Raw genomic sequence first — 17635 nt, 5'->3', positions numbered from 1 at the left:
GGGCTTGCTACTAACACTTTAATCTTTGACTAACTTTCCCTGCAACTTTCTCTCGGTTTGCATGTGTTCGAAAGATTTCTGGATCTGAATGACTGCGTTTATCGCGCACGAGTTTGTTTCCTTCTTTAAAGCTGCATGTGTTGATTGCATCGTTCCGCGATCAGGCTACAAAATTTCTAAGAAATCGGAACCTTGGTTTGGTTGCTGTAGCATGTGCTTTGAACACCTCGATTCCCTCCAGCTTACGATTGTGCTTAAAATTTCAGGACCGATCGTGGCCACAACGGACTGTCCATCAAAACGATCGATCGTTCCAGTCCCTTGCCTCGTAACATCGAAACGATCGATTCTAGTCTCAGTCAGGATCCAGCGTGCGCGAGTTTGTTGCCGAAAGCGGATACCGACGAGCGTTACAACAATAATTTGTTCGGCCAGTTCAAAGGTTTCACGATCACGCCGATAAAAAATCAACCGAAGAGCCCTGAGCCGACCAAGCCAGCACCTCCTCCGCCCACGATTCCAACTGTAGCTATTAAGACTAACATCAAGACAGTTCCCAAGTGCAATCCAGCGCGCAGTTCGCTCCTCAGTTCCACTACCAGTTTCAACGAGGTGCAGTCAACCGCACCAATTCTGCCTCCACTGAATCCAGGATGTACAGCTCGTCCTTTGATCAGCAGCCCGGTATTGGCTGCAACTACGTGCACATCGGTGGAGCTAGTGGCTCCTAAAATTTCTAACAAGTCTACTATAGACGGTCCAACGAGACCAGCACCGGCTCCGCCGATCTCCGCTGACATTCAAAAACCACAGAGACCAAGCAGTACACCTTTAACCAATTTACTGGTGCCAGAGGCTGAAAAGAAACCAGAGAAGGGCAGCACTTTAAATAGAATCGCCTCGATGCTTCGACCCAATTCCGGTATCATGAAAGGTAGCCTGCAGATGTCACAGAAGGACGAGAAGACAACGAATTCTCTGCCCAGAATACACCATCATAAAGCGAACAAAGTGATAGATAAAGAAATTTTGAGAAATTTGGAGATTTCCAATCCCATCCCTCAAAAAGAGATTGAAATTCCTACACCAGCGATTCCTGTGATTCCCGCGGCTGATGCGGAGAAAAAGAACGTCGTGTTGCGCGCCCAGTCCATGAGAGACAGCAAGATCACTCCGAGACCTGCGATTCAGACGTTCGGATCGATGCGACAGACGACACCAGTTAAAAGACCCACCAGCATCCCCGCGAGCACTAGGCCTACGGCTCCTCCACCGGGACCTCCTATTCCTACAACGACGGACAAGATGAACGAAAGTGGGAAGATCCCTGGACTGCCTGGATATCAGACACCGCAAGTGAAGAACCCGCAGAAGGTCGTGGACAACGCGTACGACGATTGCATGAACCTCGTCAGCGAGTCGTCGCTAACCAAAATAACAGAAGAGTCACCCACCAACGACAATATATACGCGGTCATAGAGGAGACTCTGCCTGAGAAGAGCAGGAAGAACATGGAATCGGAGAAGCAGATCGACAACGAATACAAATTACCGAAACGCGTCGATCCCACGGCCAATTCCGGCGGATTGGAAACGATGGGCCTGTTATCGGAGATCGTGTCGGAGATATCAAACAGAAACTTTGATTCCATATATTCCACCGCTACTCTAGCTAGAAAAGCGCAAGAGAACGAGGGTGCGTCGAAAAATACCGAGGACTTGGGTTACAACAATTCTCTTGGCACTTACATGAACTCGAGTCATTACAAATCGCCGGGCAGCATTTATTCCAATTCCGCGTCCGGAAAGTTTAACTCGTCCAGTTCCACGACGAGCTCGGGTTACCTGAATCCATCAGCGTTAAACGTGCCACAACAGGAACCCGAAAAAATTGCCGACAGCAACAAGCCTAGCAAAGGGAAACTGTTGTCGCTGAATCTAGCGAATCCGAATCTAAACGACGAGATATCGAAGGAACTGGGGATGAAAAGCACAGCAGAAGACGCGGGGCCTCGAAAACCGATCATGTCGATGAAGAGTCGACCGACTCAGCGAACTGTTACGCACTCGAAAAGCGACGAAGGGACAAACGACAGCAAAGAGCCGTTGAAGCCGCCTCTTGGAAGAACGAAGACTCCGCCGAACATCGCGAAAGGTTCGATCACGAAGGACGCGAACTCCGGCGCCAGACAAGCTCTGGACACCGCGTCCAAGTCTAAACAGTATTCTGACAGTAGTTTAAAGAAGCAGGGTTCGAATGCGAGCGTGGACTCAACCGGGCAAAATTCGGATACGAAGGGTGGCAATGCGAATCAGTCGAACGGTAGCCTAGAGAAGCAGGATTCTCACACGAACGTTAATAGATTATCTCTGAAAACTGTGCCTTGTAGTCCTAAGGATAACGGGGGAAAGTTTAACAGTCCGGATTTAGTGTCGAGCTGTTCAAATTCTAATCAAATCAGTACAAAGTCACCGGACGTTGTAGGAAACAATGCAAAGCTTAACTTTCAGTCGAAAAACGTTCAGAAAACGCCGACATTGTCGCGAGGCAGTACTACGAAAGCACCCGCCACCCCGATTAAGCCATTGAACATTGCGTCCAAAGGAACTAGTCTCGCGGAGAAAAAGAAGTCTCCAACTGGTAACACGAGCGTGACTAAATCGTTATCCGCTAAGGAATCGGCTACCAAAAGCGCACAATCAAAGCCGAGTCAAAAGACGGAGACGAAAGATTCAGGGGCGAAGACGAACCCGGTGCAAAGAGCAGCGAGCAGTAAATCGAATGTGGCCTCCCTTCAACAGAAGTTCGAGGCAAATAAGAACGTTAACGCGCCAAGAACGATACCCAATGTACATAAAACACAACGTACAGTCGGCAAGACTGAAACTTCGAGTGTTAAGAAATAAGCGATCAGAGCACACTTGCACAATAATATACCGACTAATAATATTAGTAAATTGACAAGTCACACGTTATAGGAAGTAAACTTATCTTATATCGTTTTATAATTCTCCATCAAATAAGGTAATCAGATATTTTGTAATTGAAGACTACAGAGAACAAACATGATAAATCTATAGGAAATCTGTATGTTATCACGACTAATCCTATATTACCTAAACTGTCTTTTTTGATTTAAAGATTGTATGTGTCGATTCTGGAATATGTTAAAAGTATTATTTGTCATTACATTAATTATTCGGTTGATTTTCTACAAAACTTGTTGGTTTTTTCGTTACCTTTAAGAGATATAATATGTAATGAGATGGTCTCTCTAGGTCGTGTTAAAATACCACCAAATGATGTTAAAATAAGCTTATCATGTTTACCCGTGTGGTTTTTGACTTGTCAGATTTATTTGAAGAATTTCATTCGTTCCATTAGCAATTTGTTAATATTATTCAAGCGTATTTATTGGTAGTGGCAACTTGTAACTTGTAGCTTGTAAAATTTCATTAATGGTTTAATTGTGCAAGACAGCTCTGATGGATGAGTAGGTGGCCAATCATAAAAAAGAAGTATGTAGGATTTATTTAAAATATTCTAGTCTATCGATCATTGGATGAAAACTTATGAATACTTCTATTCAAATATTTCTACGATATTATTTTATTTAAATGACCAGCCACAAAGTGGAGTCGTAATAGTACAATGATCAACTGTTCATTCGGGAAACCGAATGAAAGAATTGGTTGATCGAAAGCCACGCTAACTTGTATTTACTGTCAGAATACTGAAATTAGGTTGTACCGATCGCGAGACGCGCGACGCGCGACGCAATATTATCGCTGTAAATAGTAGTTACTTAAAAATTCTAATATTTTTTGTAGAAATTATCCATTATATCGTAATATTCGAATGTACGCGAAACATTAACGATCGTCGAGGATATTTATCTTAAGAGCATTTTGTAAAACGAAATGAACAGAATAAGCAACAATTATTTTCAAAAGTTTCGCTCGATGCCGCAAAAGGAACGCGTAAGAAATTATATTGAACTCTGTGATATACATGTAACGAGAGGTAATACAGAAACATCGTATCGTACATTATTATAAGTAGCAGATTATAGATGCGACCAAATCTATCATTTTATAATATCGTCTCACGTGAAGAAAAAGAAAACATTGTGAAACTTCGAGAATATAAGAAATTTTCAAGAGGACAAAGATTAGTTTCGAAAGGAAAACCATATCCAAGAAAGATAAAAAAAAAAAAAAAAGAAGAAACTCTATGGAACAGTAGCTCTTTCCAAAGACTAACTAAGCGTCGTCGTTAAAGTCCGTTTTCGCAAATGCGATCGTACCTTCGAGATTCTAATGCGAATCAAAATTTAGGCGCGATTTAACTACGAGAGCTTAAACGGTAGTGTCTGCTAGGGTTTTAACGCTGTGTTCGAAAACGAAGCAAAATTTCTTCTACGATAAAAAAGTACACTAGAGTACAATGGTAGAAATATTTCGTTCAATGCATCACCGCCACTACGATTGTTCTTTTACTTTCGCACGAATTCTTTGCATATTATAGTAAGATACTAAAGAAATTCGGACGTTGCTGTTCGATCGCTAATTACTTAGCATCGTTAAATACGCAAAGACTAAGAGGAAATATTTATTTGACTGATCGATGTAAATATGTTTATAATGTAATAGGTATAAGTAACATTTTGTACAATGTACCTTCGTGCTCGCTAAGTTATAATTCGCGAACTATCTTTAAACGCATACATGCGACTTCAGCATTTAGCTTCTTCACGGTGTCTCGTTCGATCTGCTGTAAAGCGTAAAAAAGTTCTCCTGTATAAAGAAGAACAAAAAAAAAAAAAAAAAAAAAAAAAAAAAATAAAACGAGGGAAGAAAAGGTTTTATTGAACGATATGGTTGTAGCGTGTTTGTGCATTTATTATTTCAACAAAGCTATCTTTCGCTATGTACGTTTCTCGTGTATAAGATTGTTCGCTTGTACGTCGCTTGCGATGTTTTAATTTATACAGTTCCTATGTACAGTCGCCTCGATGTATTAATTAAAGCATTTTAGGGACCGCAACTTAAGTTCAATAAAGCTTTTCAATGATTATTCTTCGTTCGGGCATCGTTTATAGTCGTTTATCGCTTCTCTTTTTCTTTCCACGCAATGATGTCGTATGTATGGCTCCAGTGTAAAGACAATCAGACGTTTTGCACGGCATACGACTGTAAAATAGAAAATAACGCCCTTCGACAGAAACTTGGCCATAACTGATAGATAAGATTATCATATTTAGGCGTACGATTCCTTTTTTACATACAACGTTTAGATTTGTTAAACGAAATTGTTTACTAAAGATGACTTGCAGCTAGAGTTAATAGACATCGTTGCATTATCCGTTCAATACCAAAGATAAGTTACGTTCCACGTGTTAAAGGGCCAAGATGTACGTTATCGTAACTACTTAAACGTTGTCTCATAACTTGTATATTTCCTAATGTATAGTAACGTTACAATAAATTCTTTATTCCGTGCATGCGTTTTATCTGTCATTAACGACGGACCAATAAAGAGGTAGGTAATTATACTATAATAATAAAATCTCACAACCTGTATATGCCTACAAGCGTTATAACGTGGGCTAAAGAATTTTCAATATAAAAGATTTACTATTTTCTATCTAATTGTGTTTATATTTCGCATTCATTCATAAATAGAAACACTGAATGGATAATAGTGAGTTTTATGTCGCCATTTATTACTTACTTTAATGCGAAGGGTGCGGAGCAATATGCTTCCATTATTAATGACGCAAATAAAATTCAAATCTTTCGATCAATTAAAAATGAAAGATAAAGGAGTTAAATAATTATATATTGTCAAATGAACTTTCGGTTTTTATTTGCGTAAAGCAGATAATAGATAATGGACATAAAAAAAGATATAAATGTCAAAAAATCAAAGTATCTCGAATGAGAGGCATCTTCCCCTTGTATCGTTTCTCTCCAATAGGAATCGTTTGTGCAGAACCGTAGTTTACAAAGAAATGAATTTTGTCAATAAGTTTTATTATAATGTTGTAAACATCATTGTCCTTAGAAAACTCTAAACGTACCTTTTTCTTCGTTATCGTGGTCGTTCAGGCAAAGTATGTTTATTATATGCACCAAGATTGGCACTATATAAAAAAAATTAAGTTTCTCTATATTCAATGTGTCACGATGAAACATTCGATTTCACGCGATCATAAATTTATGAGTCGCGGGAGTGTTGAATTACTCGTTTATTGATCGCTGTCAGTGACAATAATCTAAGAAGAGTGTTTCGTTGCCAAATGTTATCGTACTATCCCAAACATTATGTACCTTTCTATATTAGAGTACGCTATTGTGATTTGCTAAGGAACCGATAACCTAACAACTATATCGAATGTTAGAAAAATTTCGCATAACATTTCACACATGAAATTGTAACGACATTTAATGTTTAGCAGCTTATTTCGAGTTTCGCGTCTGTGTTACAAAATAAAGTGTACACATATGTGACGCAATGTTCTAATTCAAATATTTACGGAATTGTTACACGTCGAGAGGAATTAATCATACTTTACAGGAGATTGCAAAATTGTATATTTTTATATAGTGAAAATGGCCCATGCATTACCGAAGCTTATTTGCACTCCGATAAATACATCAAAAATGTGTCCATCAGATTTCACTACTACTCTATCTGATGTAAGTTTGACGTTTACGATATTTATGTATTTTTGTTATGTTATATTTTCATTTTATTATTTTGCAATAGGTGTTACAATCGGATCCAGTAAAAAGGTTACTCAATCAACCAAATATTATTGTTAAAAAGATACCTTTAAAAATAAATTCAACATCTGTCTCCAACGATAATGTTTTAACAAACAAAATACATAATGCAGATCCAAATGTAAATAGAACAAAACAGTCAGAGTTATCAGTAATACCTTTACAGACAAATCAGGAGGAAAATACAGAAGATAAAAATTTCTTACCTTCCAAGAAGCATGGTGAATCAGAAATTACATTAGTCCCTGTTACGAGAGAAAGAAAACCTTGTGGTCATTATGAACCTTGTGAAAATATTATATGCGAAGTGATAGTACAACAATATGTAGACCGTGATGGATCATCACCTATGTTAGCCATTAACATAGAGGAAAGTGAAATAGATGCACCTGTTTCAAAACATTGTGAAAATAAAATGTGTGATGCATTAAGCATTGATCATGATCGTTGTCGCAGAGCTATAATTAGACTAAATAGATGTAATCAATCAATAACTTGTGATATTTGTGGTATTATGTTACAAACACAAAGATCTCGTATATATCACAGGAATTGTATAAGGAAAAATGAATACAGGCATAATGAAGCAAGCAGTGCCAAAATATTAAAAAAAAGAATGAGAGAACGAGAAGTTCAAATAATTGAAGCTTCTAAAATGAAGAGAACTAATTATACAGATCCTATTACAGGGTATAGCCTTGCAATGGAAACTTTAAAAAATAACAAAGAATTAATTATTATTCCGAAATCAGTTCCCTTACAGCAACAACAACCACCTCCTTCACAACTACCACCACCACCACCATCACCATCACCACCACCACTATCACCACCATTACCACCACCACCACCACCACCACCAACAACAACAACAACAATTACTATAAATTCTATGTCCACAAAACAATCTACTTCACAAATAAATAATGTCAATGTTTTTGGGAAACTTTTATCCAATATACCAATTGTATTACCACAACAAAGTATAGTCCTTAGCAAAACACAGAGTTCTAATGAAAATAGTATATCTAATCCCATACAATTAGCTGTATCAGAAACCTTAACTAGGTCGTTCATAACAACAACCAGTACAGTTCCCTTACCTCAAAATCATTACATTACATTTACAACACAAGCTAATACACGTCCAGTACCAATAAATGAATTACTCTTGCCACACTCACAAATTGTCACAACACCGATTCAGCCTAAACCATTGTTAACACCTATACGTGTTGTACCTATAACTAACTTAATAACAGAACCATCCTTACTGCACAAAACACAGGGTATACCAAAGTTTTGTATCATGCCAGATGATAAAGCACCATCATTGACTATAACGAATTCACAATCTACTCAACATTTAGCAATTGTGCCAAAAGTTGGATTATCAACTAATTCAAAAACAGCATCACAGGAAAAGAAAAAAATAGTAAAGAAGAAACGAAGAACGAAAGTTTTTAAATGTGACTATTGCCTTAAACACTTTAGTACAGATTGGTATTTCAAAATACATGTTGCTATGCATAGAGGTGAAAACCAAGTCACCTGCAAAATATGTAAACGATTGTTTAGTAATCGATACGATATGAAGAAACATATATTCAATGATCATGAGAGTCAAAGCATTAGTCCTAGTATATGTAATCAGCAAATTACTGAAGATTCACGTAAGTATTTAAATTATATGTACACATGTAGTGTATATGCATTTGTTGATCACATAAAATATCACAGACAAAAGTATAATGAAGATATAAGAACAGATATCGTAAAAATTCTTTCTAATGTTATAGAGACAAGCAACCTTGACATACAACAAGAAGTAAAAAAAGAAGATAAAACAAATGGATACATTATTATGCCTACTCAAGAAATTGTCAAAAATATCAAAACAGAACTACGTCATGAAGTATAAATCATTCCAGATTAGCAACTCATTGAAACAAAGAAACAATTGTCTAGATTAAATCGTCTGTTATAAATTTCGAGTAAGTTAATTTGTAAAAATATGCATAAAACGAAAATTTTATGTTACATTGTACAAACATACATATGTTTTATGTAATTGTTTATTTTAATTTCTGAAAAAATTATTGCAATATTCTTAAATTCCATAAGACAATATTTGGTTTATTTATAAAAATATATTTACTTTATTTATGAAACAATTCTAAATATTTTAATGAATATCATAGAAAAATGTATTATATGACTGAACAAATTTAATATTTTTTAAATGAGAACGATTACAAAAGTCGACGAAGATTATGTATATAATAATGTAATCTTTCAAACTGTGATATATGGCCATCTTTCCACTATAACTTCTTTTCAAATTATCTAAAAATGTATCGTCCTTAATTGCATATTTAATATAACTTTAAGTACAATAATATCTTTTTATACACTGAAATAAAACTATGATTATGGACGTGGACGAAAATATGATAGACATATCTTAAAACGCACAAAAGAATAATTCAACAGAAAAGAACGATGTGCATATTTTAGAACTGGAAAATTTGTTATTGAATGTAAGAGTATTTTATATGGAAAGAAAGTTAAATGCCATTTCTAATACGTAGATACATATAAGTTATATTGTGTTCCTTTTATTTTCAAATAAGTTGTTTAGTTGAAAGTATTCATTCACATAGACTAAAATTAATATACGATATATATTTATCTATACTCTTTTTTTATTAAATTATTTTTCATTTTTACTATTTCTCAACAAGAACTATTGTAACTTTTACAGAAAATTAAACGTGTAAATATTTCCTTGCTATTGAATAAACAGTATTTAGAATAGGAATACCAATATGAAAGAATTTAAAATTTTTATATCGTTATAGAAGCTAATTTGAGCTTCGTAATTTATGTTAAGGTTTTAGTAAATGTTAACAGAAGAATAGACGAAATATTTTGCAAAGATATAGTTCCTTGGTAATAAAAATGAGTATTATGTGCCTTTAAAATTTCAATGTTCCTTATATAAATAAGACAGTTAATTCAGAAAAATAAATATTGATTATAAACAACATTAATTTAATTAATTCGTTCTATTATCTTTAATTGACAATAAAAAATACAATTTTAATATAATTGCGTAGTTAAATGGAACACTTTTGCTTTAATATAAGTGTAATAAAGAAAATTATATGTGCATTTAATATTCATAATACTCAGTGTACAAAATTCAATGTAATAGTGAAAATAGAATCTAAATGTTTCACAATTGTGCAAAGAAATGGTGTTATTAATGAAGGATATTAAGCAAATTATTTTTGAAATCATAAAAATCACTGAAATGGTATATCAAATAAAATATATTCTGAGCAAAATATGTCATAAAAAATTGTCTGTCGTATTGTATTTATATAAAAGGTTTTAAAAGAATAAATCACTATTTAATATGAAAACTTTTTATTCAAAATAATTGTCTTTACAAACTGACTGGTCAAGAATTATATTTCAAAGGCTGAATAAATATGATATTAATATTATGTATGATATAAGAAGTTATTTAGTTATTTCCTTAAGAATATATATTACATTTTTATATTTTTAGTATTTCAATTCATATCCTGTCTAAAGCCTCTAACATTATTACACTATTTCCACGTATTACCTAAAATGATAAGATGAATTCATTAATTCAGCAGTAATTCATTTGTCACCACAAAAAGAATTCACTAACTTACCACCATTCCAATATTGTTCTTTGTACCATCTTTGCATTCTTCGACACTTTCATCTATAACCATATTCATAAACGGATCAAAGCCACGTAAAATTCCAATAACATGTCTTCCTCCATTGAGTTTTACTAATGAAAAGAATACATTTTGAAGAAATAACATCAATAAATATAATATAAAATATTATGACTCCAAAAACAAAATATTGCGTATAAACATAACTGCATAAACAATAATATTTAAGATATACTTATATACTCACGTGATAATCTTTTATCCATATATCTAAAAAATAAAAATAAAATTTTGTTACGCTTTGATACATTTACAATGTACAAGGATTAAAATTCAAATAATCTTAAAAATTAAGAAAGAAAATTAAAATGTTTATAACCTTTATACATATACTACTTAGAAATTTATATATTATTAATGAAGGATATTAAGCAGATTATTTTTGAAATCATAAAAATCACTGAAATGGTATATCAAATAAAATTTATTCTGAGCAAAATATGTCATAAAAAATTGTCTGTCGTATTGTATTTACTTTTTAAGCTCTGGAGGATGCGCCTTACTCATTTTTAAATTGGTTTTTCTTTTCTAAAGAATACTAATGATAAATTACTTCCACAGTTATGGATATGTACTTTTTCCCGGCTTTTGTCTTCTTTCACACTATGATATTAAAATCAGCGGCGTGCCAACTATAGCCAATGCATGCACATTAACATCGTTTTTAGGTTATATGAATTGAGGTACCAACCTTAAAAGAACAAATAAATGCTGTGTTACGTTAATTTAAATAAATATATAATTATTATACATTACGGAGTTGAAATGAGGTACAAATAAATTTATGTGAATGAATTCTGAAATATAAAAAAATATAGAATATATTTTTTGCTTTGACAGATCGTATCCTATTCTGAATCAGCTGAATTGATTTCTTTAATGTACTTTGCAAGCCATACATATTATTTTAAAAAGGAAAATACGTGTGTACGCACATATTGTAGAACGATAATTTTATTTTTCTTTTTCTATACTAATACATGAAGTAAATGTGACAATATAATATACATTTGACTCAACAAAACAACATAACCATCATTTAATTTCGTCAGTAGATTTTGGTCACTTTTCAAGTCAGAAGTATTCCTATTATATATATTTATTCGTAACGTACATCATACATGCACATGTAATCTCATTATTTAACATATTATATTTTTGCAAGGTACTGTCAGTACAAAATATAAGTACATTCATATTTATAAAAGTACAACGTTCACTTGCCGTCGAAAGACGGAAGAAATAATGTTTCTCTTAGAACATCTCATAAAACATCAGAGCAAGCAAGAATTTCGATAGCGTACTTTGCATTTCAATCTAATCTTAATTATCATTTGTTGACTTTAACTTTTTACCTATTTATTAATTTTGCCATTTCGATTACTCAAATTCTTCCTTTTTTTTTTTTTTTTACTAGCTTGTAAACAACTAGCTTGTAAACTATGAAGATATAGAAAAGCACAAATCATCGATTTTTATCGATGACAAGGTAATTAAACGTATGTGACAATTCTTTTAAAAATCTTCTCGAAAAACTTGCCCGCGCGGAAGATCCTAAAACCAGTCTGATAAAAGCGTCAAATCCTTAATCTTACATACATGTTAATACGTACATCCAGTTAAATTACTGCGTTACAGATAAAATGTACAATTTGACGTTTTATGCATTTCCAGGTATTGCACAGAGTAGAATACAATATTGTTTAATTAAGATCGTATCGAGTATTTCATTAACTTAGGAAATACCCAGAAATCCTCCATAATAGATACGAGAATTGTAGTGTACTTTATACGTTGGTCAAAACAGATCAGGTACCTCATTAAGTTTCCAATCGACTAATTGTACATTTTACCTTTAATTATCTTACGTCTAATTCTCAAGGAATCGCTTACGATTATCATTGACATACACTTCGAAAACAGACATTACAAATACCAATCGCCACAACAATCAAGAAAATGTAGCATAACCATCTAATTCCCACAAGCATCAACAAGTGTCATCTTCTATTTATTCTATAATATAAGCAAATTAGTAATTTGCATATTCAGATGGCCTGAAAAAATTCTAGTGAGCAGTTTAGCATCTATTTCAGTGTGTTGATTCATAACAATTTTCTATTTGCGTTCCATCCTTTTGATTATTTTCATGAAAATATGAATTTGAAAGAACATCAGTAGCCTAATAATGAAATATGGTAAGAAATTAGTAACTTTTAATAAAAAATAGCAACTTCTTGAAAACTGTTATTTCATCCACCAATAGAGATAAAAATTAGTAAAATCTAGCATGTTTTGCATCGTAACCTGAGCGATGGGAATTGGAGGGTTACAACAGTAATTGAGTGCATGTCATAGCTTTTCGTTAAATGAGCGCGAGGACTTATTCAAGGTACCAATTAGCTTCTATGATTCTTGCAATGGCTGTTCATGCTTACTTTTATCACTAACGCTATACATGCGAAATTGTATGTAAGATGGAACGGATTTAAAAGCAGTCGTAGGTAAACGTCTCGACTTCTTCGAGATATAGTAAACCTTCATATAAAATAACTAACCTTCGCTTGCACCAAAGGCGAAGGCAATAATCAAGGGCCTCATGACACAAACGATCCTTGTTCAATTTATCAATCTTTTGCAATAATACTACGTGTATAATAATGCATTTTAGTAGTCAGAAACAACACTCGCAACATGGAGGAATCGACATTATAAAAAATGATTTATATCTCGACTTATTGTCGATTGAAAATTGTTTTTCTGTAATTTCATAATTTAGATTGTGTAATATAAGGAATATTTTGCTTGAAAAAATTGCTATTGAGCCAAAGTTAAAGTAAAATGTTAAAATATTCTTCACTTTTCTGCAGAGAGGACAAACATGAACAATGATAGTTTTATTACGTAATAGTATATAACGTTAAACGTTTTTGCGTAATAGTATATTACGTTATACATTATTACGTAATAGGATATAACGTTATACGTCATTACGTAATAGTATATAACGTTATACGTCATTACGTAAGAGTATATAACGTTATACGACATTACGTAAGAGTATGTAACGTTATACGTCATTACGTTATAGTATATAACGTTATACGTTATAAGGTAATAGTATATAACGTTATACGTTATAAGGTAATAGTATAAAACGTTATGCGTTATTACGTAATAGTATATAACGTTATACGACAGTACGTAATAGTATATAACGTTATAAGTCATTACGTAATAGTATATAACGTTATACGTTAGTACGTAATAGGATATAACGTTATATGTTATAAGGTAATAGTGTATAACGTTATACGTTATTACGTAATAGGATATAACGTTATACGTCATTAGGTAATAGTATATAACGTTATACGTTATAAGGTAATAGTATATAACGTTATACCTTACTACGTAATAGGATATAAAGTTATACGTTATAAGGTAATAGTATATAATGTTATACGTTATTAGGTAATAGGATATAAGGTTGTACGTCAATACGTAATAGTATATAACGTTATACGTCATTACGTAATAGTATATAACGTTATACGTTACTACGTATTAGGATATAACGTTATACGCCATTACGTAATAGTATATAACGTTATACGTTACTACGTAATAGGATATAACGTTATACGTTAGTACTTAGTAGTATATAACGTTATACGTTATAGGGTAATACTACATAACGATATACGTTATAAGGTAATAGTATATAACGTTATACGTTATTACGCAATAGGATATAACGTTATACTTCATTACGTAATAGTATATAACGTTATACGTTATTCCGTAATAGGATATAACGTTATACGTCAATACGTAATAGTATATAACGTTATACGTTAGTACGTAATAGGATATAACGTTATACGTGATAAGGTAATAGTATATAACGTTATACTTCATTACGTAATAGTATATAACGTTATACGTTATTCCGTAATAGGATATAACGTTATACGTCAATACGTAATAGTATATAACGTTATACGTTAGTACGTAATAGGATATAACGTTATACGTGATAAGGTAATAGTATATAACGTTATACCTTACTACGTAATAGGATATAAAGTTATACGTTATAAGGTAATAGTATATAACGCTATACGTTATTAGGTAATAGGATATAAGGTTATACGTCATTACGGAATAGGATATAACGTTATACGTCATTACGTAATAGGGTATAACGTTATACGTTAGTACGTAATAGTATATAACGTTATGCGACAGTACGTAATAGTATATAACGTTATACGTTATAAGGTAATAGTTTATAACGTTATACGTTATTACGTAATAGGATATAACGTTATGCGTCATTACGTAATAGTATATAACGTTATACACTATAAGGTAATAGTATATAACGTTACACGTTATTACGTAATAGGATATAACGTTATACGTCATTACGTAATAGTATATAACGTTACACGTTACTACGTAATAGGATATAACGTTATACGTTGGTACGTAGTAGTATATAACGTTATACGTTATAGGGTAATACTACATAACGTAATACGTCATAAGGTAATATTGTATAACGATATACGTTATTACGTAATAGGATATAACGTTATACGTCATTACGTAATAGTATATAACGTTATACGACAGTACGTAATAGCATATAACGTTATACAACATTACGTAATAGGATATAACGTTATACGTCATTACGTAATAGTATATAACTTTATACGTTATAAGGTAATAGTAAATAACGTTATACCTTATTACGTAATAGGATATAAAGATATACGTTATAAGGTAATAGTATATAACGTTATACGTTATTAGGTAATGGGATATAAGGTTATACGTCATTACGGAATAGTATATAACGTTATACGCCATTACGTAATAGTATATGACGTTATACGTTATAAGGTAATAGTATATAACGTTATACGTTACTACGTAATAGGATATAACATTATACGTTTGTACGTATTAGTATATAACGTTATACGTTATAGGGTAATACTACATAACGTTATACGTCAGAAGGTAGTACTATATAACGATATACGTTAGCACGTAATAGGATATAACGTTATACGTCATTACGTAATGGTATATAACGTTATACGTTATAAGGTAATAATATATAACGTTATACCTTATTACGTAATAGGATATAACGGTATGCGTTATTACGTAATAGTATATAACTTAATACGTTATAAGGTAATAGTATATAACGTTATACGTTATTCCGTAATAGGATATAACGTTATACGTCAATACGTAATAGTATATAACGTTATACGTTAGTACGTAATAGGATATAACGTTATACGTGATAAGGTAATAGTATATAACGTTATACTTCATTACGTAATAGTATATAACGTTATACGTTATTCCGTAATAGGATATAACGTTATACGTCAATACGTAATAGTATATAACGTTATACGTTAGTACGTAATAGGATATAACGTTATACGTGATAAGGTAATAGTATATAACGTTATACCTTACTACGTAATAGGATATAAAGTTATACGTTATAAGGTAATAGTATATAACGCTATACGTTATTAGGTAATAGGATATAAGGTTATACGTCATTACGGAATAGGATATAACGTTATACGTCATTACGTAATAGGGTATAACGTTATACGTTAGTACGTAATAGTATATAACGTTATACGACAGTACGTAATAGTATATAACGTTATACGTTATAAGGTAATAGTTTATAACGTTATACGTTATTACGTAATAGGATATAACGTTATGCGTCATTACGTAATAGTATATAACGTTATACACTATAAGGTAATAGTATATAACGTTACACGTTATTACGTAATAGGATATAACGTTATACGTCATTACGTAATAGTATATAACGTTACACGTTACTACGTAATAGGATATAACGTTATACGTTGGTACGTAGTAGTATATAACGTTATACGTTATAGGGTAATACTACATAACGTAATACGTCATAAGGTAATATTGTATAACGATATACGTTATTACGTAATAGGATATAACGTTATACGTCATTACGTAATAGTATATAACGTTATACGACAGTACGTAATAGCATATAACGTTATACAACATTACGTAATAGGATATAACGTTATACGTCATTACGTAATAGTATATAACTTTATACGTTATAAGGTAATAGTAAATAACGTTATACCTTATTACGTAATAGGATATAAAGATATACGTTATAAGGTAATAGTATATAACGTTATACGTTATTAGGTAATGGGATATAAGGTTATACGTCATTACGGAATAGTATATAACGTTATACGCCATTACGTAATAGTATATGACGTTATACGTTATAAGGTAATAGTATATAACGTTATACGTTACTACGTAATAGGATATAACATTATACGTTTGTACGTATTAGTATATAACGTTATACGTTATAGGGTAATACTACATAACGTTATACGTCAGAAGGTAGTACTATATAACGATATACGTTAGCACGTAATAGGATATAACGTTATACGTCATTACGTAATGGTATATAACGTTATACGTTATAAGGTAATAATATATAACGTTATACCTTATTACGTAATAGGATATAACGGTATGCGTTATTACGTAATAGTATATAACTTAATACGTTATAAGGTAATAGTATATAACGTTATACGTTATTACGTAATGGGATATAACGTTATACGTCATTACGTAATAGTATATAACGTAATACGTCATTACGTAATAGTATATAACGTTATACGTTATTACGTAATACTATATAACGGTATACGTTATTACGTAATAGTATATAACGTTATACCTTATTACGTAATAGGATATAAAGATATACGTTATAAGGTAATAGTATATAACGTTATACGTTATTAGGTAATAGGATATAACGTTTTACGTCATTACGTAATAGGATATAACGTTATGCGTCATTACGTAATAGTATATAACGTTATACACTATAAGGTAATAGTATATAACGTTACACGTTATTACGTAATAGGATATAACGTTATACGTTATTACGTAATAGGGTATAACGTTAT

At 32.2% G+C, this 17635-nt stretch overlaps 3 protein-coding genes across 3 annotated transcripts in view; 2 read left to right on the top strand and 1 right to left on the bottom strand.

The window, feature by feature from the left end:
• Positions 1–5502, top strand: part of LOC132911989 (uncharacterized) — a 74388-nt gene extending 68886 nt beyond the window's left edge. The window contains exon 13 of the mRNA XM_060969052.1: positions 267–5502. Coding sequence (XP_060825035.1) covers positions 267–2907 — 2641 coding nt within the window. The 3' untranslated portion in view covers positions 2908–5502. The remainder of the gene's footprint in view (positions 1–266) is intronic.
• A 136-nt stretch (positions 5503–5638) lies between these two features.
• On the top strand, positions 5639–10217 carry LOC132911990 (uncharacterized). The gene is made up of 3 exons (XM_060969054.1): positions 5639–6702; positions 6773–8462; positions 8589–10217. The coding sequence occupies exons 1-3, from the start codon at positions 6616–6618 to the stop codon at positions 8708–8710; spliced, it is 1899 nt and encodes a 632-aa protein (XP_060825037.1). The 5' UTR covers positions 5639–6615; the 3' UTR covers positions 8711–10217.
• LOC132911992 (probable small nuclear ribonucleoprotein G) lies at positions 10205–11295 on the bottom strand. The gene is made up of 4 exons (XM_060969056.1): positions 11047–11295; positions 10759–10781; positions 10500–10624; positions 10205–10426 (listed from the first exon to the last, which is right to left on the bottom strand). Exons 1-4 carry the CDS (start codon positions 11076–11078, stop codon positions 10376–10378), a joined length of 231 nt encoding a protein of 76 aa, XP_060825039.1. The 5' UTR covers positions 11079–11295; the 3' UTR covers positions 10205–10375.
• Positions 11296–17635: the final 6340 nt, after the last annotated feature.

The sequence above is a fragment of the Bombus pascuorum genome, chromosome 11 (genome assembly GCF_905332965.1).
Source record: "Bombus pascuorum chromosome 11, iyBomPasc1.1, whole genome shotgun sequence".
NCBI classification, from domain to species: Eukaryota; Metazoa; Arthropoda; class Insecta; order Hymenoptera; family Apidae; genus Bombus; species Bombus pascuorum.
The sequence above is the reverse complement of the archived record's forward strand: the minus strand, read 5'-3'. Positions and strand labels throughout refer to the sequence as shown.

Excerpts from the sequence above, each read along its gene's own strand:
- LOC132911990 (XM_060969054.1), top strand. The coding sequence starts at position 6,616 with ATGGCCCATGCATTACCGAAGCTTATTTGCACTCCGATAAATACATCA. Across the intron at positions 6,703-6,772 it reads TCACTACTACTCTATCTGAT|GTGTTACAATCGGATCCAGT; the intron begins GTAAGTTTGACG and ends ATTTTGCAATAG. Across the intron at positions 8,463-8,588 it reads GCAAATTACTGAAGATTCAC|AGACAAGCAACCTTGACATA; the intron begins GTAAGTATTTAA and ends CTAATGTTATAG.
- LOC132911992 (XM_060969056.1), bottom strand. The coding sequence starts at position 11,078 with ATGAGTAAGGCGCATCCTCCAGAGCTTAAAAA. Across the intron at positions 10,782-11,046 it reads CATCCTCCAGAGCTTAAAAA|ATATATGGATAAAAGATTAT; the intron begins GTAAATACAATA and ends TTTATTTTTTAG. Across the intron at positions 10,625-10,758 it reads TATGGATAAAAGATTATCAC|TAAAACTCAATGGAGGAAGA; the intron begins GTGAGTATATAA and ends TCTTTTCATTAG.